Below are 25,347 nucleotides of genomic sequence, written 5' to 3' on the forward strand. Positions count from 1 at the left end.
ACTGGAGTTTTCTCCAGTTGTATGAGGGAAATATTTGCAAAACTCTTGTTTAGATGTTTTAAATGTAAAAATTTTTGTCTTAAAATTTGTACATTTTAACAGAAAAAAGTTTTTGTCCTTACCTTTTTTTTATTATTCGTAAATAGATAGGTTTATTAATATTAATACAATTATTTCCACTGATTCTTTCACATTTCATTTAAGTGTTAATATTTGATACTAAATTATTACTCCTGGGTAAAATGCAGAAGTCTGCATATGTTTGTGTTGAAGATCATTTAAAGTTATGGGAAACATTATTAAATCATGAAATTAATTAATGAGGATTAGTTAGTTAATTACAATTTCACTGCACCTCTGTAAGGAAGACACGTACCTTCACCATCAGCACAGAGGGGCTCACATTTATTAAGCACCTTTTGCGTCTTCACGTATGTCTTACGGCTGTTTCTCTCTTTAACATGTTTCTGATTCACATCCTTTCCTGTTTAGTTTTTTTTTTTTGTTTGGTGAGAGAATAATCTCACCTAAGTGCTTACAATCTTAGTATTAGTCACACTGTTGGGTAGGTTTTTTTCCTCACTCCGATGAGAAAGAACCATCTGTGGTTTCTCTCGTCGTTTTTCTAGAGTTTTCCCCTCCGTTCAGCATCCATTGCAGTGACGTCAAACAGGAAGAAATGACGCTTGCACATGATGGAACAGTTTTCTCTAAATATACATTTAATGAGCAAAAACAGCGCGGTTACAGACAGAGAAAAGGAAAGCAGGTGTTGGGGTGCTTCCTTTGCCGCCTAAACTCACCATTTTAATATCCCTTGCAAAGCTGAAAAATAAATCTGTGGAGTCGAAATGGAAAACCAAACCAAACCATGAAGGCGATCTTTTGGCATGTATCTATGGCATGCAGCTCATATTACAAAATGCTTTGTTTTAAATGTACAGTTTTGGACTAATAACACTGAGTTCATTAACATGTAACAAATATATACAAATAATGAACAAAAAGAATTGTGGTAGAACAAAGCAGCCTCGTACAAAGGACATATACTGTAACTGAATGGCCGTTGTGATTACAGTAACTTTACATAATTGTAACACGCTCTTTTCAGCTATCTGAAGCCCTGTGACAGACAGACAAGTGGTTGTAAACATTCTCCCTGCTTTTCTTGGTCTCCATCATCTCCGGATCCAATCAGCTGTAACAAAATCATCTTTCTGAATCTTGCCTAACCCGAGCATCTGCCTAATAATTGCATTGATCGTGAATGAATAGAGGTTTAACAAATTGAGAGCTATACAACTAAAGTAAATACTGACAGTCCTCTTATCTCCTGACTGCCACCTGCCTTCCCAGCACATTAGCACCACGACTCCACCCCGTCTTGACTTCCACCTGCCCACGTGCCGGCTGAGGCGCTGCCTACTGGGTCCGGAGCTGGTAATCTGTGGAGGAAATTGACAGGACTTAATCAAATGTGCAAATGAAAAGTAGGGAATCCAAGAGAAATCAGCTGGAGGCAGCTGATGCTTTCCACCCCGGATTGGATGAAATATAAAGGAAATGAGATGAGGATGTTTGGCAATTAGTGGCAATATTAGCCTCAAGACCAACATGTGCAACATTGGTAATCTCACTATGATGAGCAGGGGGAAGCTCGAGAAAATAAAGCTCACTTTCTCACATTTGGCAGGGCGTTGCCACATTGCCTCATGTTCTGCTCTGTATCCCCTTTTCATAGAACTGCTTCTCTTCGAGGTCAGTTCCCACAAAGTTGCACAGCGTTGCCCAACTGTTGCCTAATACCTGCACATGCGGGCACTTAACAGAGCTACAGATAAACTGTTGACCTACCTCCGTTTTGGGTGATGTAGCGCACCCACGGCAGGGCCTGGTATCCGCTCTTCTCTATGATCTTCAGGTAACGCACCTGCAGGCAAATAAAAAGACAGAGAAAAGGCAGCTTTAAATATATCTGAAGAAAAAAGTAAATCCACAGCAGGTAAACATAACACCTTGGTCCCATTGTTACTTATTTGACAGATTTCCCAAATCCGAGTCAGAACCTCTGATCCTCTGTAATGCAAGATGCTTACAAAATTAAACTATAACTACATTTAAAATTAATCCCTACTTGGTTTGACATTTGATTTTATGCAAATTATTATACTTAAGAAAGAAGATCTTAGTAGAGTACTTTTAACTTTTATGTTTAGCTTATAACTAGATGCTACACAACCTAAATCTATTTCCGAGGGATTTTTTATGTGAAAGCACCAAATTGTGAAGTGAAAAGGAAAAAAAATAAAAGGCTTAGTTAATTTAATTGTAAATATGTCCAGAATTGTAAAGGCATAATACTCATATGTATTTATCAACCAGCAATTTGTTTTTTTGGCCAACAACTCCTTCCCTGTCAGACTGGATGAAAGGAGGCTGTGAAAAGTCACTTTTAAGTTTTCTACCAAAACCATCTACTTTGATCTAAATCCCTTTACTCTAGCTCTGGTTGGATGCTTGAGTTGTCCCGCTGGAGCTGGGCCTTCTGTCTCAACCTCAATTTTACTGCAGATTCTTACAGACTTTGTTCTAGGATCGCTCTACATTTAGCTCTTCCATCTTTCCCCCATCAACTCCAACCAGCTTCCTTCTCCTACTAAAGAAAGGGGTCCCACAGCTGATGCAGCCAACACCATGTGTTGGAGTGGACTTTATTCCTGCTATAATGCCCAGCTATAATGTTCTACTGCACATAAAATTACTTTATATCAGCAAAAAAAAGAAGTGTTATTTTAAGGCGAAGGAAGTTTATTTTAAAATAGCAGATTTCAGTGGCAAGACAATTCAAAGTGATGTAGATGAGCAAAGAAAATAGAGGCAACACAAAAAATAAAGAGAATAAAAAGTATTGTTAAAATAAGAATAATTATTAAAAAAAATACAATTATCTAAAAATTATTTTTAAAATTTCAATAGAGGAAAAATTGTTCACATGATCTGATTTGATTCTACCTGAAGCTTTAAACCTTCAGAATTCAAAGAGCCTGTTTTGGTCACAGAGCATCTTTAGGTTTATGCTAAGCAGCAGGTTGTCATAGGAGTAGTCTAGTTAATGAAGAAGCAGTAGAATGAGTCACAAGAAGAAGGAAGCAGCTTTCAAGGGACACACCATGTTAATTTACATAACTGTAGTTTTTTTTTTTTACGCCTGTGCGGAAAAAATTCACATCAGCACAAATAAGACAACTTTCACAAGCCAACCGATATTTCAGCTGCCTGGAGTTACCACAGAGCTGAATTTCGAGAAGAAATGCTTAAAATACCCTGCAGTCCTAGCAGTGCTGAACAGGATTGCAGAACATTTTTCCCCTTCAGATGGGGAAATAAAACCGTAAAGGGAATTTAAAGATTTTGTAGTGAGGTTTTATTTCAGCTGGCTCCATGCAGCTCCTTAATGATTTTTGTGTGAGTATTTATGTAAAGCAAGTCAGCACGCCCATACCCAGGATATCTTTCATGCATCAGCGGGCTTCTGCAGTCAGAACGTTCTCACAATAATATCGCAGCAGGGAAAAAAAAAAAAAAAAAAGAAAGCACAAAGTTGCAAATTGCTATGTAAAAACACGGCTGTAACCCCCTTGTCTATGACCTGGATGTTCCCATCTGAAAGTGGTGACAGACAGCGCAGGAATTTGTGGATCAGGAGGCGGCAGAGCTCTGGGAAGGCCACGGCACCGGCCGCCTTGTTATTACCTTCCACCGCTCACTGTGAGGTCAGAGCAAGCGCCATGGTCACTGAAGACATGACAGCAAAACATGCAGACGCGGGATCACCAAGTCTGCCGGCGCAGCACTTCTACCGCGCATCCTGCAGCCAAACGTGCATCCCGGCCTGGTCATGGGCACATAGTCAGCAAAACGCCATGAAAGGACAGCCTCCGTAAAATATCATTATGGCTTTGTAAGATGAGAAGGGAACGGGAGGATGTTTGTAGTATATCGTCTGGTAAGTACAGACTGCATGTGTGGTCTGGATTTATCAGGCTTCTTGTAGATGGCATGGGTAGGAAAAAAACAAAAAACATCTGCGTACTTGTTGGATTTCTCTCACCTAAAGAGCCAACATTTGAAAAAGACGCTCTTATTTTCATCCAACCAACGTGTGGGGTTACACGGTTTTCCAGTTAAACTTTTAAGGTGCAGTGACTTGCATCATACATGCTTCACATGTGCGCTGCCCTACACTTAGTGGTGGAGTTAAGAGAAACTTTCTCATGCTTTGATATTTACATGCATCTAATTAAACTTCACTGCCTCTTTTCACACGTAGAGAGTGGTGTCACTGGGCTGCATTAGAGTCTGAGACCCAGTCTGCAGTTGCCCTGTAATAACGAGAAGTTTGCACGCTTGACACAGGAGTTGGATGGGAACAGTGATCCTGGTGTTTTGTTTTTAAAATGGATGCTGAACCATCGGTGCTGGCATGGGAAAAATTGGATTTTGGTAGCAGAACCTGAGTCTAAGTGGGGCTTAAAAAACATATTTATCACTCTTAGCTCAAATGTTGGTCCAAACATTCTCTTGTTAAAAAATTATAGAAAAAAGAACTCTTTAAAATTAGTCTCTTATCCATTTGGATCAACATCAACTTTTTCCAAAAATGCTATGTTACAACAGGACCTTCAATATTTTTTTTTTAGTTATGTGATATTACGTCATAGTTAAATTGGAAGGAGGGGAGATGATTTCAATGAAAACTGACAGCACACATTAGTGTTTAAGCCCCTTTATCCCATTTAGGAAATTAGAGAATCTCAGCACTGTTTGATCCATCAACTAAAACAATAGAGAGAGAAGCTGCTAAGGTATCTCTGGTCATGGAGCAGCCAAGAATTTCCTCTTAGCTCTGGAGGAGCTGTGGATCTCCACAGCTCAGGTGGGAGAATATGGACATGGGAAAAAGCAAACATGTAGAAGAAGGCCCTTAATTCCCCATCTGAGAATAAAAGGCAGCAAAATGTTTTCTTTTTTTGTTTTTCTTTTTTTTTGCAAAAAAGCAAAATGCCTTTAAATAAAACTGGCAGTGGCAGTATCATGCTTTGGGGCTGATTTTATGGCAATGATATGAAAAGTAGTCAGAGTTGATAGGAGGAGGAATAGAGCCAAATAAAGGCAAAAAAAAAGGGATATTTTAGAGTGAGGTGTAAGTTCTCCTTGATGGCAAAACCAAATCCCCCAAAAAAACAGACAGAAAAACTTATGATTACACTTAATTATAATGGATCAAGAATTACTATTGATCCAAGCTGATTGAGGCTAAGCTATATTGCAGAGAACGGGCAAACGTTTTAGTCTCTTGACAAGAAAAGCTGGTAGAGAATAGAGCTGTATTTGGAAAAAAGCTGATAGTGTAGTTCAATATATATATACACAGTGGTTTCAAATGTTTTTTTGCTAATACTGGGGTATTTGTCATTTTAAATAGTATTATATGCAATAAAGAATATGGTTGTAAGGCAACAAAATATTAAAAGGTTCAAGTAGAATTAAAAAAAATTGCAAAGAGGGGTTGAATACGTTAGACCCCACAGGAAAAAAACAAAAAAAATCATAAAGCGACGTTTGGGTGTTGGGTGGCATTTACAAACCGACCTATACAGGTGGCTTCCTTTCAGGAAGTTCAATAGTTTGCAGAGGCAAACTGCTCTCTTAATTTTCCAGCTGTTTAAAAAAACAAAAAACATTGTTGATCTAATACTTTACCTGAAGATGCGAATGGAAAATTTAAATTTTTTTCTGCTTGTTATTTGTTTGTTTCTTCGGGTAAATTTGAAGTCAGGGTAAAGCTTATGCAGGAAACAACAAAAAAAAGCTGTTGATCTGAGCAAATTCAAACTAACTTACGGTTACAAGTCTGCTTTTTCTCAAAGCTGCGGCTAGAACACTTGAAGGGTGTGTCCAGATTGAAGCGAACAGGAAACCCTCATGTGTTTGAATACAAGTCATCAAGGTTTGTAGAAAACCACAAAAGAGGATCCACCACTACAGTGCAGATGAGCAAGTCAGAAGTTCAGCAGAGCAGGGTTCGTCCTGGTCATTACAATGAATGACTCGGCATCATTTAGCTATTGCATCAAACAGCAAATTTTGTTTATTCTAATAACAAACACCTGTGTTGGATTGTGTGATTTTTATTTCATAAAGATTTGCTCTTTTTGTGTAGAATTAAGGTAAATCAAAACAAAGCGGCTTTTATGACTCCACTGTTTTATGCACTTGCTCTTATTCAATCATTTCTAACATAGACAGTAAATGATGGGTAAATCATTGGATCTCATTCAGATCACCATGGAAATCACAACAATTCACAATCTAGCACCCTTTCCCCTCCATTACAAATATCACGCATATCAATTAACTTTAGATTGGGAGTCTTGTTTCCGAGTGGGCTGCATAATAACCGAGCAACTTAATAACATTTTGCCAAGGAAGCAGGCAAATGTGAGGAAGCTGGAAAATGTGACCTATTGGCTCTTAATGATTCAAACAAATAAAAATTAAAAAAGTCAGGATATAATCGTGACTTTTTATACAGGGTTCCACATCAGCTCTGTATTAACAGCGGATTTATTAAATAACCTATTGCCAAAAATATTTTGCTTGTTATTGAGGCAAGTTTAGAAACTGAATGTTTGCATTTAATATGAATGCTTGCTTTGTTACTGGGGCCCTCAGCCATCAAACTAAAATAACCAGGGTCTGCTGGTTACTAAAATAAAGCAGTTGGTCTGGAAGGGGAGCTTTCAGTTCATTCATGTTACTAACAAACATTTACCAGTAGATGAGGCGTGCGTCTATTTTTTCCCACCAGATTTTTAGCGATACTAAATTTAGAGATCATGGTGGTGGTTTTAAGATAATAATACCACACTGCACTGTTCACATTTACATCTCTGATTAAGGTGTTAAGACCACCAACATAATTAACCAACATTAAATCTTTTATTTCTGCAGTTCCTTTGAGATTTTCTTTACCTTTTTATCATCTCCCCCTCTGTGCAGGTTGGGGATTTTTGTTTAACCCAAACTTTTCTTAGTTCCTGGGTTTATTCTCTGCAGTCTGACTGGGGATGTGAGCAGGTTTATGCTACTTATATAAATCTGCCTCAATTTAACAGAATGTACTAATGTATTTAGCATTTTAAAGCATGGCTGAAAGAAACCAAAACTTAAAGGAAACTGGATTCATAAATCAGTATCAAAAAGTTCACTGATATGCTACTTATTTTGAAAATACATATTTATACATTGATTTTATATGAACATAAATATTAAGGGAGTTGTAAATGATACCAGTAAGTTTTGCACTGTAGAACCAGAGGTGCACAAAAAACATGAAGATATTGGGTGGACAGTAAACTACCAATAGGCCAATATCTATTTACAATAGATAATGTTTTATAATCTTACATATTTGTTTTTTTTTTTTAAAACTTAATTGAGGATTTAAATTACATGAATATATATTGATCTTATTTATTAAAAAGAAGAAATCAAAAGCTTTTAAGATTAAACAAAAACATTTGATAAAAAAAAAAAAAAACTGGGAATTTAATTTTGTGAGGTTTAAATATTATATTATATTCTCAAATGGATTGAGAGTATTGCTTCCTCCCCTGACCAGGACATGGGAAAGCATAATTTGGTGTTGTGGTGCCACACATATAATCACAGAACAACTGTAATCATATAGTAAATGTAACACGTGTGTCAGTCTGTGGTCAGCATGGGGGAAACCTGAAATATAAACATATAAACTTCTCTCTGTTGCATGGAAATTACAATCAGAATCCTATTAATCTGCCTACCTGGTACCAGGAATGATGGCTTATATCACTGTCATTATGATAAAAGCAGAGGCCAGAGTTCAGGTTGATGAGCGCTTGCCTTTTGCACAAGTTTACTTTAGCGCTGGGAGAGCTTACAAGTGTTCCTGTGCTGCCCCCTCTGGTTAAAAACTAGAATAACGTTTCTGGAACAGGCTGAAACATGTTGGCAATGTACAGTACAGGTAAGCAATGAACAATAAACACTGCATGCTTGGTTGGACAGATTTACGAAACACTTTGAACTTTTCTGCTCTGCTTTAACAAAAGGTTCTTTGTGGGATTACTGCTTGACAGGGGTCATACGTGTGTTAAGCCTACCTGGATCCCTGAGGTGGTGAAGTACGGGATCTCAAACTTGACACTGATCGGTGGCTTCCCCTCTTTGTCTTCAGCCTCAACACTGGGCAAACCAAAGTGAGCCCGCATCAAGTACTCCTTTCCTCCCTGTGACAAGTTGCAGAGCAGAATGTTTAATACAATGTGATGATGATGAGTGGTTATACATTTATTTTTTACTTGAAACAGAAGCCAGAGAATTATATAAAAAAAAAATTTCTGTCTATAAAAGCAGATCTACAAATAAATGCATTAAAAAAAACAAAGATGTCAGGTAACGAAAGATGGATTATGAGTACAGAAGAAGCTTAGCTGTCTATAAACCGTCACTATGAAACTACTGAGTCACGTTTTGGGCTCACAGGGAAGGACTTGATCGACCAGACGATCTCACTGTTCTCAGGCACCCACTTCACGCTGCCCACTGTGGTCTTGAATTTAGGTGAGTCAGCATCTGTTGGCACAGGAATGTGAATCTCCACGTTGTTGGCTGTGGAGCGCCTCTTGAACTGGCTCTTTGCCTAAAAGAGGAAGAACAGGCAAGGTGACTTTAGAACAACGTCCTCCCTTAGTGAGGTCTTAAGCTTGGTCTTAATGATTGCTTTACATAAGTATTATGTAGTCAGGAGTTTCCTTCTTCACAACTAGATTCATGAGTCAATACAGTTTGCACCAGCCTTAAAATACAAACCTTTTCTTCTTATTGTATGTTTTTTTTTTTTTTTACAGGAATAACAAGATCAGGGTGCAGCAACAGTTTAGGATGACACAGCAGTCATGTGCTGAGAAAGTCTCCTACCTTTATCATGTACTCGATCCGACTGTGAGAGTGCTTCTCAATGACAGACTCGATCCAGATCAGGGGCTTCACCTATCAGAGGATATCAGGATTAAATATTCATCTGCAGGTGTTTTCACTTCTGATCTGAAAAGCTTACAAGTTTAAATAGCAAGTCACAGTCACCACCTAGTGGAGGCTGCTTATTACTACACAGAGCATAATGCCAGCCCGCAGAAAAAAGGTAAACATTTTTAAAAAGTTTTTAATTAATCGTCCAAATATTTATGATAGTTATTTTTATTACTGTTGCTTAGAGTTAAAAGCACCAAATTCAGATTTTCACAATTTCCTGCAAAAACTGAAAGATAACATATATTAATATGCAAAGTCAGCAGTTAAAATGGTATTTCTTTTATTTTCTGAAAGTTAAGCTGTCACAATCAGAGAATGAAAATCATCACAGTTAACAGAATTAATCCAAGTAGTATAGTGATGAACCTAAAGTAGATTCACACATTTAGAATAGTGTCCATATAATAACAAACACAGCAAAGGCAAAATGGTGCTGAGACTCAAAACATAGAATTAGACATAAAACAAATTAAAACTATGTTTGCACTATTAACAATTAAGTAGATGAGTCATTTAATTATAAATGTTTTCTATTAACTATAATGGAAAAATCTCAAAATTCAATATAAAGCTTAAAATCAAATGTAAAAGTTGTTGTTTCAAGGTATTATTTTAAACTGATAATATCCCCAGGTTTTATAAAAACCTTAAAAAAATAACTTTTTTTTCCTCCATTGTGTAACTGCGCTGTACAGGAAAATAAACCCAGAACATTCAAGGGTTGAAAAATAAAAAATGGAAAGGAGCAAGGGAAAAAATAATAGGTCTCTATTTTTTATTTATTTCTGATTGTACCTGTGTTGACTTGCGCACTATTTCTGTTATCGGTTATTGTACATATGCTACCTTCTTGCCACAAGGATCGCAGATATTTTTTTGCGATTTTGTTGGAACCTGAACTTCAAACAAGCTAAATACAGAAGCTGCTCTCTCAATATCTGTTTCAGGTTTGATACATCCTGAAGCTGGTGTTAAGCATTTGCATATCCTCCTCCCAGGTATTCACACTTTCTGATTATTAGCACAAGTTCTGCATTTTATTATGACAAACACGATTAATTGATTTTTACCTACTATTGTCAACATTTATCCGACACAATGGTTTGCACAACAGGTCAGTAGAGCAGGTTTGTATGTACAATGCAGAGGCAGATGCTGCACAGGCAACTACTATACAAGTACATCAGTGCATTGCAGTGTAAATGCTACAATGATGTACAATAAAAAAAAAAAAAAAGGTAATCAATTATTTCCTTTTTTCTATGACGGTATCAACTCAATATGTAAACACAATGTAAATAAAAATCACTCTGCTTCATGTTTACCTTTTTTCTTCAAAAATGCTTTAGACACAGTAACTTTGTAGTGGTCTGAAACACATCCGGGCACATTAAAATAACAAACAGGGGAGTTCTAAATTGCACTTGTCATCTCCTGTCTGGAAATTCCTTAAGTTGCAACATTCGAGAAAATCTCTGTTTCCTGTACCATTTCTTTCTTTTTTTTTTGTGGGGGCATTGCAATTATCTTTCAGTTGATGGTTTTACTAACTGGTTATAACTTCATGCTTATCCATTTAGAAAACAATTCTAACAGATTATGTTATAATGAAGGCTTAGCGACACTTTTAGCTGTGAAATGAAGTCAGAAATAAAATGTTAGAGATGTCCTGCAGTCAAAGGAGCGACTATATCTGGATCGTAATAATCATCTCTGACCTGTTTTTAGGAGGTCAGTTACACAAAATCTGTAAATAATCCTTTTAATCTTTTGTTTTCAATGGCTTTTTACATTTTATCAAGAAACCTGCAGCTATCTCTAGTATTTAGTGTTTATTATATTGTATTAACTAAATGAATGAAGTATAGTTCTTGATAAAAAATAAAAATAAAAATCAGGATCAAAAGCTCAGATGGCATTATGTGCCATAATAATGATGTGTTCATCTCAAATTTTTCTACTGAATATTAATCACCATGTGTGCTCAGTTTCAGATGTACGATTTCTTCATTCATGTCATTATCAAGTGTGCAAACAATAATAATGTAATCAAAATCAATGCCATAGTGTCCATTATTTCCTTTTATTTATTATTACTTTTATAAATTTTTACTAGCAGCTGATTTTTTTTTTCTCTATTTAAAGAAAGGGTATGTAAACAATCGAGCATGACTCTACATACTGATTTATTTTCTTTTAATGTTTCCATAGCTACAACACAAGTAAGCTTTTCCTCCTGATCGAACGGATCTATTGTAGTGAGATAATATTGGAATTGGTCCTGACAGATGAAGTGAAATGGTAAACTCCACTATGAGCTCCTAAGAGACTACTTACTGTGGGCGGCTCAGAGTATAAACACAGTACACCTGATTCTGTAGGAGGTTTAACAGCTTCAGCTACTGGAACCATTTAATCTGGAAAAACAGATATAAAGATGCTAGAACAGCCACCTGTAAGATACTAACACCTCATAAACTTTCAGCAGAACCTCTTTTCAAAATCCTGAACTATCTATTTAAAAATGTTTTTTTTATATAATACATGAACTAGTTCAATTTTTTTTAACTAAAACCAAGAAATTGTGAATTGCAGAAACAGTAACCTCTAATTTAGAAAATAAAATCAAGAACCTGAATTTTAGGTAAATGAAGCTTAAGCAAAAATTTAATCTGTAAGTCTTTCATCAGCTTCCCCTTAGCCAACTGCAATGTCCCTTGTTCAGCTCTAGCCAATCGACTCGGGGTCGCACCTCCGCCGAAGCCCAGCATCATCCAAGATCCCCTTCATTAAGCTCCAAATTCTCTCTCCCGCACGAGAGCGAGCTTTCACCCACCTCCACCCCATCTCCTCCCTCATTCTCAGACTATTCTCAGTCCCACTCCCTCTCTGGCTTATTCCACCACCAGGTTCCAGGGCCTGGGCAAAGACTATTCTAATCCTTTTCTAGGTTACTCATCCAAGACAATGTTGATTCACAACATCAAAGTCTTCTGCCGGGGCTCGAGCACCAAAGAATTTAATTCATTTATATCTTTGTCTGCTTCTGTCTCCTTGAACCCCAATCAGCCTCAGCAGATGGCCGCTCACACTGAGCCTGGTTCTACTGGACGTTTCATCCTGTTAAAAGGGAGTTTTCCTCTCCACAGTTGCTACATGCATGCTTAGTGCAAGGGACTGCAGAGTCAACGAGTCTTTGCCATCGGCTTGTTTTCCTTAGGTAGAAATATTTTGAAGAATATGATTGTGTTACCTGCATATATAAATTGAATACTTTTCTGATTGCAGCTTCTCTCTGTGTGACTCCCTCCAGGTTGAATTTACTGTGAATTTGCTGAACACTGTGTCAAAGACTTTACCGTAAAATTGTGTAAAGGTTATACCCTTGCCTTAAAAACGCATCGGCATCTGCTATGCAGCCACTTTATTGATGGTTAGTGTGAGCATGTTTCAAATGTGGGTTTTCTCAGAGGTTCCCTAAAAAGCTTTTTGAGAAGCTACTTACATGAGTGTTCAAGCGGTAAGACATGAGCTCAAACTCTCCATCTGGAGGAATGAAGGAGATGGTGCGATCGTTCTCGAAGCGAGAAAGACGGACACACTGGTGAAACTTGACATCCTCCAGCTCGACCGACTTACTCTTCCCTCCTGCATTGAAAAATATTAATTAAGAACAATCAAGTTGAGCTGAACTGTACTTTCAAACTTTTATGACAGTTAGCAAAAGCCTAGGATGTTATAAAGATGTTATAGCTAAACTAAAATTAGCTTTGCAGCTGTACAAATGCATCTCATTATTCTACAATATCATCAAAAAGTTAATTTACTTTACTATTTCAATTCAAAAAGTAAAACACAGTGTATATAGTTTTATTTCACACAAAGTAATATATTTCATGAAGGCATTTCTTTTAACCTGAAATGTGTTATTTCAGCTAATGTAAAATCATAAATTCAGTTTAGAAAAAAATAAAGAACCAACTGAATTTTTTTATTATTTTTTTATGCAGATTTGTTATGACCTGCAGTCATAAGGCAAACTGTTCAGCATTGTATCTCAGCATATTCATGAAAAGTTAAGAAGAAGGAAAAATGTCTCAACACATAGAATAATCAAAAAATTGGGTTATAAACTGTCACATTACTTTGAAAGAAATCCAGATTCCAGAGTCTGGCCAGCCACAAAATTCAAGTTGCTGATAGTCCAGTGTGAAGTTCCCAAAGCCAGTAATCATCTCTAGAGATCTGTACCATCTGTTGCTGTAGCTCCACTATTTTATCTTATTTATGAACTTCAAAGTCAGTGCAGCAGTTTACTAGGAAATAGAGCATTTCATGGTTGCCACAGCAACAAAGCCGATGGATATCAGGGCTGTAACTAATGATTATTTTGCAAATCAATTAATTAATTTCAATTCAGTTTATTCATATAGCGCCAATTCACCACACGTCATCTCAAGGCACTTTACAGTTCCATAGTTTACAGTTCAGATCGTACAGTCAAAGTTTATTGAAAGTTTTCTATCCAAGGAAAACCAGTTGATTGCATCGACTCATAGACTCAAAGCAATCCCTTACACAAAGCATGCTGTAGCGACAGTGGAGAGGAAAAACTCCCTTTTAACAGGAAGAAACCTCCAGCAGAACCAGGCTCAGTGTGAGCGGCCATCTGCCGAGGCTGACTGGGGTTCAAGGGACAGAAGCAGAGATACAAAAGGCAACTGTAAACACACAGAGAGGCAGACGAGCTCCGAGCCAGCTCCCATGTCTTTTAATGTTGACACATTGATCTGTCGATTATTTTTTCGATTAATTATCAGAGAGTCAAATATTCTTTAAAGAAGACTTTATAAAAATAAACCAGGTGAAACTTAAACTTTTCCACTTGAGGAGTTCTAGATAGAGCATATTGACAGAAGAATTTCTTTTGTATTTTAAATTCAAAATGTTTATTTATTTTTTTACAATCTCAATATAATTACTACCCTTAAAGGTTGCTCTGTCAGCTAAAGTCATGTTATAGAGTCTTACTCCAGTTAAAGATTAATCTTTTACTAAATTAGTTGACGATTATTTAAATAATCAATTAATCAAGATTAATCAATTAAATGTATTGGCGCTAATTGAGATGCTTAATAAATTTTACAACAGGACATCTACCTACAGCCAAAACTACAACTACTTGCTGAGATACTTGTGGCATTATTGTGGAAGACTGCCCAGCCAATGTACCCGACCTAAACCCCACAGACACTATATCAACTATCGGCAAGATGACAGACATCAAGCCTGAACTATGGAGATGAGTGGAAGATCAATAATGAAGCAACCTGGGATTCCTCAGCAGAGCCTACAGGCTGCACTGTAGAGCTTCAACTAATTCATTTACTATTTAATTAATCTGGCAACAATTTATTAAAAATGAGATAAAAATAAGGACATTAAAAGGAAATGTTTTACAAAATGTCAGCCAAGGGAGGCTCCAACTTCACTACTTAAGGACTTCTAGAAAGAGACAAAAATGTTTAATAGAAAATGTAAAAGTAAGTTTCTTTTTCAGCAAATGGTATGTTTTAGAGTCTGTATACTCCAGTTTAGTTTATTTCATAACTAAACTAGTTGAGTATAATTTCAAACATGATTAATCTGCTGCATTGATGCAGCAACTCATGCTAAGGGAGCCGCAAATAAGTATTATGTAGAAACAAGCATATTTTCAGTAGATTGACATCTCTGATATGGGAATCATTTTATATCAATCTTGTTTAATATTCTAAAGCTCTCAAGTAGATTTGCACTTCTCTTGCTTCTGTTAAAGAAGCCTTTTGGATGAGACATGAAAGGTGAACATAAAGCCATATGACTGTAAAGCTGGACTGGTCTAATTACTGAGACTTTCATTAGCTGTATAATTATAGAGAAATGTGGTTCAAATTAGAACATTTACACAATCACTAAGCCATCATCATCAGAATTCAGAGAGATAAAAAAGTTAAATATATGATTCAGTATGGAAAGAGCCTACATGCATTTAATAACAGAATGACTGCAATAAATTGACTTTTTGATGATATGTTAGTTCAATGAGATGCATGACTTCATAAGGGCCCTATGGTGAAGGACTTACGCCCAGTGTTCTCAAAGAGAACCTTGTCGTTCAGACCCAGCCGCAGCTCCGGCATTCCAGACAGGAAAACCCGCATCTTAATGGACCCAACTATCTCACTACGCAACACGTTTCCATTAGCACTAACCTGCAAAATAAGATCATTCAAGGTGTCAGTTAGTAAAAAAAAATTAGCTGACATTGTCATCCACTTAAATAAATTAAGTAACATCACAGATTCATTGAGGCTGACACTGTGTTGCCAGGCACAAAGGGAGGAAATCAACAATCATTGTTCCTGGAATTCCTTAAGTAACCCAGGTCTTTTAAACAAGGAGTTCCTACCAGGAGGTTGACTGACTCAATGACGTCCAGGAAGACTTCGTTCTTCCTGTACTTGATGCCCTCTGACCTCCAGGAGACGGCATTGGTAACTGTGGCGGGGGGTCGTGGGGCACCGGTGTCTAACTTGTGTCCCTCTTGAGTTATGTATCTGAGAGGAAGGAAAAAAAAAAAAAAGCTGTAAACACTGAAGCAAAACTGAAAAGTAAAAACCCAGAGGAAATGAATTGTCTACTGTGGTGTGTTCCCAGAAATCATCAAAGGAGAACCGAGACTCTCCCAGCAACCAGAGAGGGATTGTGACTTATTACTGTCTTCAGACTCTAATAAAGCCAAAGTTAACCTTTAACATATATATATATTCTTCATTCAAAGTACTGTTAATCATCCACTACTCCTAACTATGAAAACAATAAACTTGGCTTTGCAAAGGAAATTACAAGAACCAGCAAGAAGATAAGAGATTAGTGTCGTTTTAGTGACATCTAGTGGTAACATCTGTATTTACAACTGAAAAATTTATAAAAAAATATAACTTTGGGTTAAATCTTAATGCATAAAAATATGCACCCATTCTAAACTAAAAAATGCTGTGTTATATTTGGCTTCAATTCAGAAAAAAAAAACTATTCTAAAACCATGAATTAAAAAAAAAAATCTTTTTATCTCTTATCATGTTTGATGTAAAAGAGTTAATGCCGATGTTTCATATTTTCCAAAACAAGAATAAAAAAAAGTATAATATTTAGTTAAAGTCAGTGATCCCAAATTATGTATTAATATTTTTAAGGCATTCAATATTTCGGCCTTTCATGAATGAAGAAACAAGTCTCTGAAAAAGAAATGCAACCATTTCAAGTTTAACACTCAAATTATACAAAAAGAAATCCATTTAAAAAAGTTTTTTGCAAATGCATATTTGAAGTTAAATTATTACAAAGGAAGTGCACATTTTTTGAATTATTCAAATATTCAACATTACAATTTCAATCCATTTTTCTGAATAGAGATTTAAAAACCACATTACATACATTTGATCATAGGTACATTTTCTTACCAAACATTTAAAAAGATTATTTCTTTTCTCCATTTTCCTTTTCTTAACATCTTTTTTTTTTATCCCTTTAAAAAAAATTACATTTTCTAGGCAATGAGAGAACTGTTTACATCTGAAAAGCAACTGTGATTGGTTTAACTTGGTTGTCAGCTGGCTTGGGGAACAGAAGGGACACCAACATATTAAATGGAGAGTAAGGTAGGAATAAAATGGAATTTTAAAAATGAAAAAGCAAGGTGGAAATGGTGACTGTACCTAGATATCTGTACATCTTTCAGAACATACCCATTTTTCTGTCTAAAAGTGTTTCTTTTAAAAGATTTGATTCAATTATTATTCCCTTTGTTTGGGGATACAAATAACTTTGCATAAGTAAGAAGCAAAAGAACTGGGCGGACTGGCACTCCCTCTATTTAAACATTACTACTGGCCAGCTAATGCATGAGGGCTTGTTTACTGGCAACAACCTAATAATACTACCCCAACATGGCTGGCTATAGAACAGGATATCACTGGTAAGTGAGGAAAATAAGTATTTAAACACCCTGCTATTTTGCAAGTTCTCCAACTTGAGGTCTGAAACTGGCATCGTAGGTACATGTCCGCTATGAGAGACCTAATCTAAAAGAAAACCCAGAAATCACAATATTATTAAATGATTTATTTTTATGATTCAGCTCCAAGTAAGTATTTGAACACCTGAGAGAATCATTGTTAATTATTGGAAAAGTAGCCTTTGTTTGTAATTACAGAGGTCAGATGTCTCCTTTAGTTTTTCACCAGGTTTGCACACACGGCAGGAGGGATTTTGGCCCACTCCTCCATACAAATCTTGTGTAGATCAGTCGGGTTTATGGGCTGTTACTGAGAAACACAGAGTTTGAGCTCCCTCCAAAGATTCTCTATTGGGTTGAGGTCTGGAGACTGGCTAGGCCATGACAGAACCTTGATATGCTTTTTTTATAGCCACTCCTTGGTTATCCTGGCTGTGTGCTTTGGGTCATTGTCACATTGGAGGACCCAGCCTCCTCCCATCTTCAGTGCTATGAGGGAAAGAGGTTGTTCCCCAAAATCTCACAATACATGGCCCCTGTCATCCTCTCCTTAATACAGTACAGTTGCTCTGTCCCATTTGCAGAAAAACACCCCCAAAGCATGATGCTACCACCGCCATGCTTCACAGAAGGGATGGTGTTTTTGGATGGTACTCATCATTCATCTTCAATTCTTCCAAACACGTTTAGTGGAATTATGACCAAAAAGTTCCATTTTGGTCTCATCTGACCACATGACTTTTTCCTACGATTCCTCTTGATCATCTAAATGGTCATTGGCAAGCTTAAGACGTGTTTTTACATGTGCTGGTTTAAGCAGGGGAATTTTCCATGCAATGCATGATGTCAGACCATGACGTCTTAGTGTATTAGCAACAGTAACCTTGGAAACGGTTGTCCCAGCTCTTTTCAGGTCATTGACCAGCTCCTCCCGTGTAGTTCTGGGCTGATTTCGTAGCTTTCTTTGAGATTCCACGAGGTGAGATCTTGCATGGAGCCCCAGTCCGAGGGAGATGGACAGTCATGTTTATCTTCTTCCGTTTTCTAATGATTGCTCCAACAGTGGACCTTTTTTCACAAGCTGCTTGGTAATTTTCCCTTTCCAGCCTCGTGGAGGTTACAATTTTGTCTCTGGTGTCTTTGGACAGCTCTTTGGTCTTGGCCATAATGGTAGTTGGATTCTTACTGATTGTATGGTGTGGAACAGGTGTCTTAATGCATTTAACAACCTCAACCAGGTCCATCTAATTTAGGATAATTAATGGAGTGGAGGTGGACATCTTGAAGGCACACTAACAGGTATCTGAGGGTCAGAATTCTAGCTGCTAGACAGGTGTTCAAATACTTATTTGCAGCTGTACCATACGAATAAATTAGTGCTGTCAATCGATTAAATTTTTTTAATCGCGATTAATCGCATCAATGCCTGAGTTAACTCGCGATTAATCGCATTTTAATCGCACATTTTTTTTCCTGATTGAAAATCATTTAAATACTCTCGATGACATACAAAAAAATACATACAGGCTAGGTTTGTGCCAATGTTCTTTTTTTAAAATGAAAACAGGTCACAGACACTGATTTATGCCAAAAATAACAAATATGTAGCCAAAAAAAAGGCCCTGAAAACAGGCTGATGTAAAAGACAGTCTTTACAGTTAATACAGTCTTTTGAACAAAGACAAGCATTTTACCCTACTGCTATAAAATTTAGTAGAGTTAACATTAGATGTTAATTAACCAAGGTAATAATGAACAATTTTCAATCAATACATCAAAATCAATAGACCGACATCACTAGATGGAGGTAGTCTATGCCCTATAAAGTTACTTTTCAGCCTCTTAACAAAAATGAGAACACACACACACACACACACGATACCGACCTGTGGCGTACACATACGGCAAGAGTGCCGTAGCAGATTCCATTTCACCTCAGTAATCTGTTTTCTCAGCGTATTTCAGGTTGCTACTAGTTACCAGACACTCAACTTGTTTGTTGGTGGTGGGGCTTAAAGAAAAGGCGCTAGCGTCACCCAGTGTATGAGCGTCTTTTTTCCTTGAGGAGGTCCGCTCTCCAAGCCTATGAGAAATGCATAGACTGGGGGAAAATAGCCCCGCCTTCCCGCAGGCTGCAGCGGGATGCACTTGGAAAATTGTACCATAAAACCACATAGCGTTAATCTCACGTTAAAAAAATTATCGCCGTTAAAATGGCCTCGCGTTAATAACGCGATAATTTTGACAGCACTAGAATAAATGAAGGCCTGTTTAATCTGAGAGTAACCAGTAATATTGACAATACTTTTGCCTCATCTGACCAACTGAATTTTATTAGTAATAATCTCACTTTTTTCAGGTACCTGCAGATCGGGACCTATATTTGAGCAAACGTTTTACAATTAGTTATACAGTTTCCCAAACAAAATCTACTCTGCTCTAACAAAGGAACCTGAGACCAAAGAGCTGGTGTCCTTGTTTGTAAATGGATCTGCAGCTCAAACTGCTCCAAGTGCATAACATCTGAGAGTGTTGGGTGCTGTTCTCACCAGATCGAAACTCTTAGCCACTCAAAGGTTCTGTCAATCCAGTACTGCTTAGAAAATTCCTCTTAAAGTCTGGAACAAAGATATTTCCAAGCTCCGACGCTTGGCTTGATGAGCTCTCAAATACTCTACATATGGAAAAAATATGATCCCAGTTATCAGGGACATCAGATGGACTATCAGACATGACAACCATTTCTCAGCGAAGAGGGCCCTCATGACCTTTCAATGTTTTTTTTTTTACCTCAAGTCTTTGGGAGAAAGGGTGGGAAGAAGGGGATAATTGTTTGGGTCGTTATGTATTTCAATACAGTATTTAAAAGAAAAGAAAATACAAAGTGAAAGATGAAACAGAAGAAGAAAATAAACTGACTTTTTAAATATTTTATAAAAGTAAAAACGAATAATGTTTTTTAAATCTAAATTCAGAAATAAAAAAAAAATACAGTTTTAAACTACAGTACTTAATAACTGACTCACAAATACAATGATTTCAATTTTAAATTTGCAAAAAAAAAAAAAAGCTTCCCAAATTGGATTCTCCGGGTCCTACATATTCAGGCTTTTAGCGTTTTCAAACCATCTAAAACTATTCCACTTTTTTGGCATCCAGATATCCTACATGGGGTCACTGTATTTAGAGCTAAGTCCCTTTAATTGTCAAGGTTTGATTATTAGTTTATACAGCCCAGTAATAGATTTAATGTGTGCGACTGCTCATATACAAATGCACACATACAAACATATATATAAGTATATTCATAAACGTATCAATATGGTGAAGTCCTTAAATTCATCTACCCATCTTTTGTGAATTATTCTGAAATCCTGATGGTATGACCACAAAGCTTCCTGTTGGTGTGATGTCTGTATGTACTTTAGTCTGGCTGCTGTATCCTACCACAATAGAATCAAGTACGATTTTTGCCAGCAAGCCATCTGCTCGTCACCGCCCTGCTCCACCATGTGATGGATGTGTAAATGTTGATTATACTTGCCTGCATATTAGCGGAGCAGAGCCACATGCGCTTTAAAGACTGGGACCTAGCATTTGAAATTACTTTTTAAAAATATGGAGAAAAGGGACAAAAACAAAAAAAAAATGCTGCAGGGGTGCCTCAAGTAAGGTGGATCCAAAGGAAACACTTACTCTTGCAGGATCTTGCTGTCGGTGGTTTGAGGATAACCAAAGTCCATCAACTCATCCATCAGCTCATATATGATCACAAAGTTATCTCTAATGCTCTCTTCCTCCAACTCCTTGAAATACTCTGAAAACACCTAAAAAAAGGAAAAATATAGCTTTACAGCACAGTACAATGTTCACGTTTATATTTACAAATGTAGAAAGTGCTGCTTTACACCAAACCCAGCAAAGCTTGTTTCATACCTGGACAATTTTGTACAAGAAGGAGAAAACCAGAGACACACTGGCATTTTTCTTGGATGTTGCGACCACTGATGAAAAGCGAGTCAAAGAAGTAAAAACACAAACTGTAAAATAATTCTTCACAAATGTTCTTGTGTGGAAGAATGAAAAAAACAAACAAACAAAAAAATATATATTTGAGCACAAACAGAGCAGTTTGAAGGGTTAGGATACAGTAAAGATTATTGTGTTTGATCCACATGAAACGGACGCCTCCGTGAGCCAGGATGGGGGACAGCGTCCCCTCCTCTTCTTTGTCCATCAGAAGGGTCATGAAGTGTTCAATCTCAGACATGTCCACATCTCCTCTGTAATTTCGACACACCAGGACCTAAAAGGAACAACCAGATGACGCATTCAGCCGTACATGATGAAACATCACCATGACTACCAACATATTAGAAATTAAATGAAACCATCCGCTTACTGACCTTTTCTGCTACATGATGTTCTGTGACTAAATATCGGAGGCTTATCAAAATATATTAAGGTATTCACTATTCTCTTTAAACTAACAATGCACTACTCTATTAATTACAGTAGAGATGCATCAAAAACCTTTTCCTGGATTATATTAACAATAGATTTTCTTTGGGATCTGGCCCGCAGATTTTAACAATTCACATTTTACCAGATTACACCTGTCAATCAAGGCGAAATAGGCTTCAGCCGATTGGTGCATCTCTAATTGATCAATGTTTGTTGATATGTCTATGAAGAACATTAAGATTTTAGTCATTTCTGACATCTAGCTCCCGGCTCATGTTCAGGATGGCAGGTAATTAAAGCCTTACTTACGGGAAATGATTAGATTTCCTCAAAGATATTTTTTTTTTTTACAAACTGGTACTTTATAAAGTGCTAAATATGTTTACAACTTTTAAACATAACCTGAAATAGACTGCTCAATTTAAAAGCTAACTGATTGCCTTGTTGCTTTGCGTTACACAGCACCAGCCAATAAAAACATGAGAGAGATTGTTGACGGCTGTTGAATTACATGTAGCCGAGGTAAACGGATAAAGTGGTTAAAGCACCGTCTCTGAGGCCATCCGCATCACACAGGATCAAACCCCAATTTCTAAGAGCTTAGTACCATTCTTAAAAACTTCAGGGTTTGTCAGGTTCCTCTCAGAATTGTACTGCTAACAGCATCAGTGACAAGAAACCCACAAATTCTGCAAAAAAAGTAAACAAAAAAGCAGGAAGAAATAATAATAATAGCACAGAAAACTGACACTACCTGAATGCCACTGTTTACTATGGACATCCAATCATCCGTCTCTAATGACATTTTAAAGAAAGAGAAAATCCCTTCGGCTAAATGCTTGTGATACACCTCAGGATCTTTCTAGTCATTTACCATTTCACTGTATAAAAGCTCAAAGCACAGGAATAGAGATGAGAGGGATAAACTGAGTCTGACCAATTGATCTGATTCTTTCAGAAACTACTTCTTTTATAAGATTTTCATACACAAACATATTTAAAGTTTATAGAGACTTGTGCAAAGAAAAATAAAACTTTGGACAAAACTCACAAAGTCAAATGACAGATTATTGTCCTGCATTCAGGTTCAGACCAAGCCACATAAAAATAAAATGACTGAATATTATATTAGAATAAAAAAATATTAATATTAGCTCATATCAATATATATATATATATATATATATATATATATATATATATATATATATATATATATATATCACTGTATTATTACTAGATAATATTCTGCTGTTATTAGTAATAACACAGTACATACATGAGGATAAAGTATGTGTTGACATTAGTTTGAAGGGAAACACTTTCTCCTTCACAATCTGAAGCATTCTTGTGCAAAAACCACACGTTTTCCTCAGCGTTTAACATTTATTTTATAGGTAACCGTTTTAACAAGCTGTATAAAGAGGAGGCCAAATAAACTATTTGCCTTTAAGCTGCGAAAATATTAGAAAAAAAGTCCAAGCCATGGGTGTTATATTCTCACTGCGGTAACAGCTGGTCACCTGATTCATTATTCACTGGGATTAAATGTGCTTAAAATTAGGGCTAAACAACCAAATAAATTAGTGCTTACGTTTCTTTTGTTTCTGTCTATTTGGGTATAAAGCATTATACTCGGTCACAGGGTACATCTATATTTTTCCCAAAGACCGGTATTTGTCCTCTCCGGACGGAGCCACACTGTAATCTGTCAACGGAAAAATGTAACCTGCTAGCTAGGCTACAATTAGCTTAGCAGTGTAGCTCGGTTACATCTTACCTTCCCTTTCAAGTCCAACACATACACCGCACTGGCCGACATCCTGAACCAGCTTTACACGAGCTCACTTCGGCTCGTTATACTATCTCTTCTGATCAATAAGTGATATTACTCGTTTACAAGAAACATAAAAAATCTGTCTTTTCATTCATAATACTGAGAAGAAGACGATCCTTTCCCTTTTCCGGACATCCGCGGTACACCTTGAGAACGAGCGCCCCCTATAGGACAAGAAGACCTATATCTAGAGCTATACAGAAGGATCATACTGCCGTGCTGTAAACATTTGCTTCTCACTAGTATAATTAAATAGGCTAATATGTTTATATCTCTATCTATACTATTCCTTAGTTTTAATCTACAGCAAGAGATAAATATATGATTTAACCCTTTATAGGGTTCACTCAGTTAAATACTTTGATAATCAAAATTTCAAGCCAATTGGATATTCAGGACAAGACCTTATTACCTTTGTAACATTAAAAAAATATCAATATTTTGAAGGCAAAAATTATTGTTAATGTAATAACAAGAAACGCCAACTTGCCCGAAATTAATGAAAAACACTTTAGAGTGAAAAAAAAACTAATTTTTTGGTACAGCATAACCAGAGGCATTAATGCTGACACTGACACTTACATTTTTCTAGTTTATAAACCTAAATATCATTTTTATCTTTACTTTTTAACTTTTTGAATTCGTTTTTTTTTTTTACCTTTTCTTCTTCACTTGTTTTTTCCAACTTAATTTACAGTAGGTAATATACCATTCAAGGGCTCATCTAATTGGTCAAATGCCAAAATAAGATGTCATGTCACTTCCATGTAGCAGTATTTTTGCTGAATGGCTGGGTATAGATCGTGCTTCTAGACCTCACTGAGTGACTCCATTTGTAAGGGGTATGCAAGTGATCAAAAGCGGTAACTTGCCCTATTAAATGATTAATATGAGACGGCACTGTATGAATGCACTATGATATGAGCTTTGTAGGAGTTGAACTTGCATCCAATGTTTTAATCTTGCAATTTTATCAGCTAATAAATTATGATTCTCTTAACCAAAGCAACTTATCCTCTATCTGTTACTCTTAAACTACGAAGTACTGTAAACACGAGAGGCAGGGTGAAAAGGTCCTCTGAAACTTAAGTACAAGTGTTTTCTTCCAAATGGATCTCAGAATATAAAACTAATTTTAAATCAGTTCTCAAACTACTATGGTGCATGCTGAGCTGGTAAAACAAACCATGATAAGAAATGCTTCCTCTAAAGTTAGACATCGTTAGTCAGTCAATAGATTCTTTGGGAACATGTTTGTGCAGAAACCTTAGAGCTGACAAATGTTGGCATGCTTACTTTGATTGACAAATGTGCCAGTCTGGTGATATCACACAGGTGTTACACAGGGTTAGTCACACGTGGGGATTGCTACAGCACACTGTGAAAATCAGGCAAGCATGATTGTCTTGTGACATGGACTGAGTTCAAGTGTTCATGTGAGCAAAAGTGGATGTGTAGATGTTCCCACTATTGCAAACAAACTGGAGCAGCTTGTGCTCTTCATGAAGGAACTCTAGTCTGTTCCATCATCCCAAATAGTTTGTAATTTATACTTAGCGGGACTGTGAGTCTACTCCCAAGACGATACTGTGGCGTTTGGGAGAGTTTTTACCATAGAAGGCGAAGAGGGTTTAGCAATGATTTCCTGTGGGAGGGTTCTTATTTCTCTCACTCCCCTTCTGATTCACCCCGTCTCTTTGTGCTTCTCCTATCCTCCCAGTGTTTCCTCTTCCATTTATGCTCTAAGCCCTTTTAGTTATTGGAGTAAAGGTCTGAGGAAAAGTATTTGCTGCGGTACATGTCATTTCCTAAAGTTTTTATTAAAACCATAATTCAGGCACTGTACAAT

At 36.8% G+C, this 25,347-nt stretch overlaps 1 protein-coding gene across 1 annotated transcript; it reads right to left on the reverse strand.

The window, feature by feature from the left end:
- Positions 1 to 698: 698 nt before the first annotated feature.
- ap1m1 (adaptor related protein complex 1 subunit mu 1) lies at positions 699 to 23,651 on the reverse strand. Its single transcript, XM_038287722.1, has 12 exons — positions 23,442 to 23,651; positions 21,347 to 21,503; positions 21,134 to 21,201; positions 20,894 to 21,024; positions 15,590 to 15,737; positions 15,266 to 15,392; positions 12,644 to 12,786; positions 9,025 to 9,096; positions 8,588 to 8,746; positions 8,208 to 8,333; positions 1,855 to 1,930; positions 699 to 1,445 (listed from the first exon to the last, which is right to left on the reverse strand). The coding sequence occupies exons 1-12, from the start codon at positions 23,481 to 23,483 to the stop codon at positions 1,423 to 1,425; spliced, it is 1,272 nt and encodes a 423-aa protein (XP_038143650.1). The 5' UTR covers positions 23,484 to 23,651; the 3' UTR covers positions 699 to 1,422.
- Between the last annotated feature and the right edge of the window lie 1,696 nt (positions 23,652 to 25,347).

Source organism: Cyprinodon tularosa, unplaced genomic scaffold, assembly GCF_016077235.1.
Source record: "Cyprinodon tularosa strain WSP-4 unplaced genomic scaffold, ASM1607723v1 ctg243, whole genome shotgun sequence".
NCBI classification, from domain to species: Eukaryota; Metazoa; Chordata; class Actinopteri; order Cyprinodontiformes; family Cyprinodontidae; genus Cyprinodon; species Cyprinodon tularosa.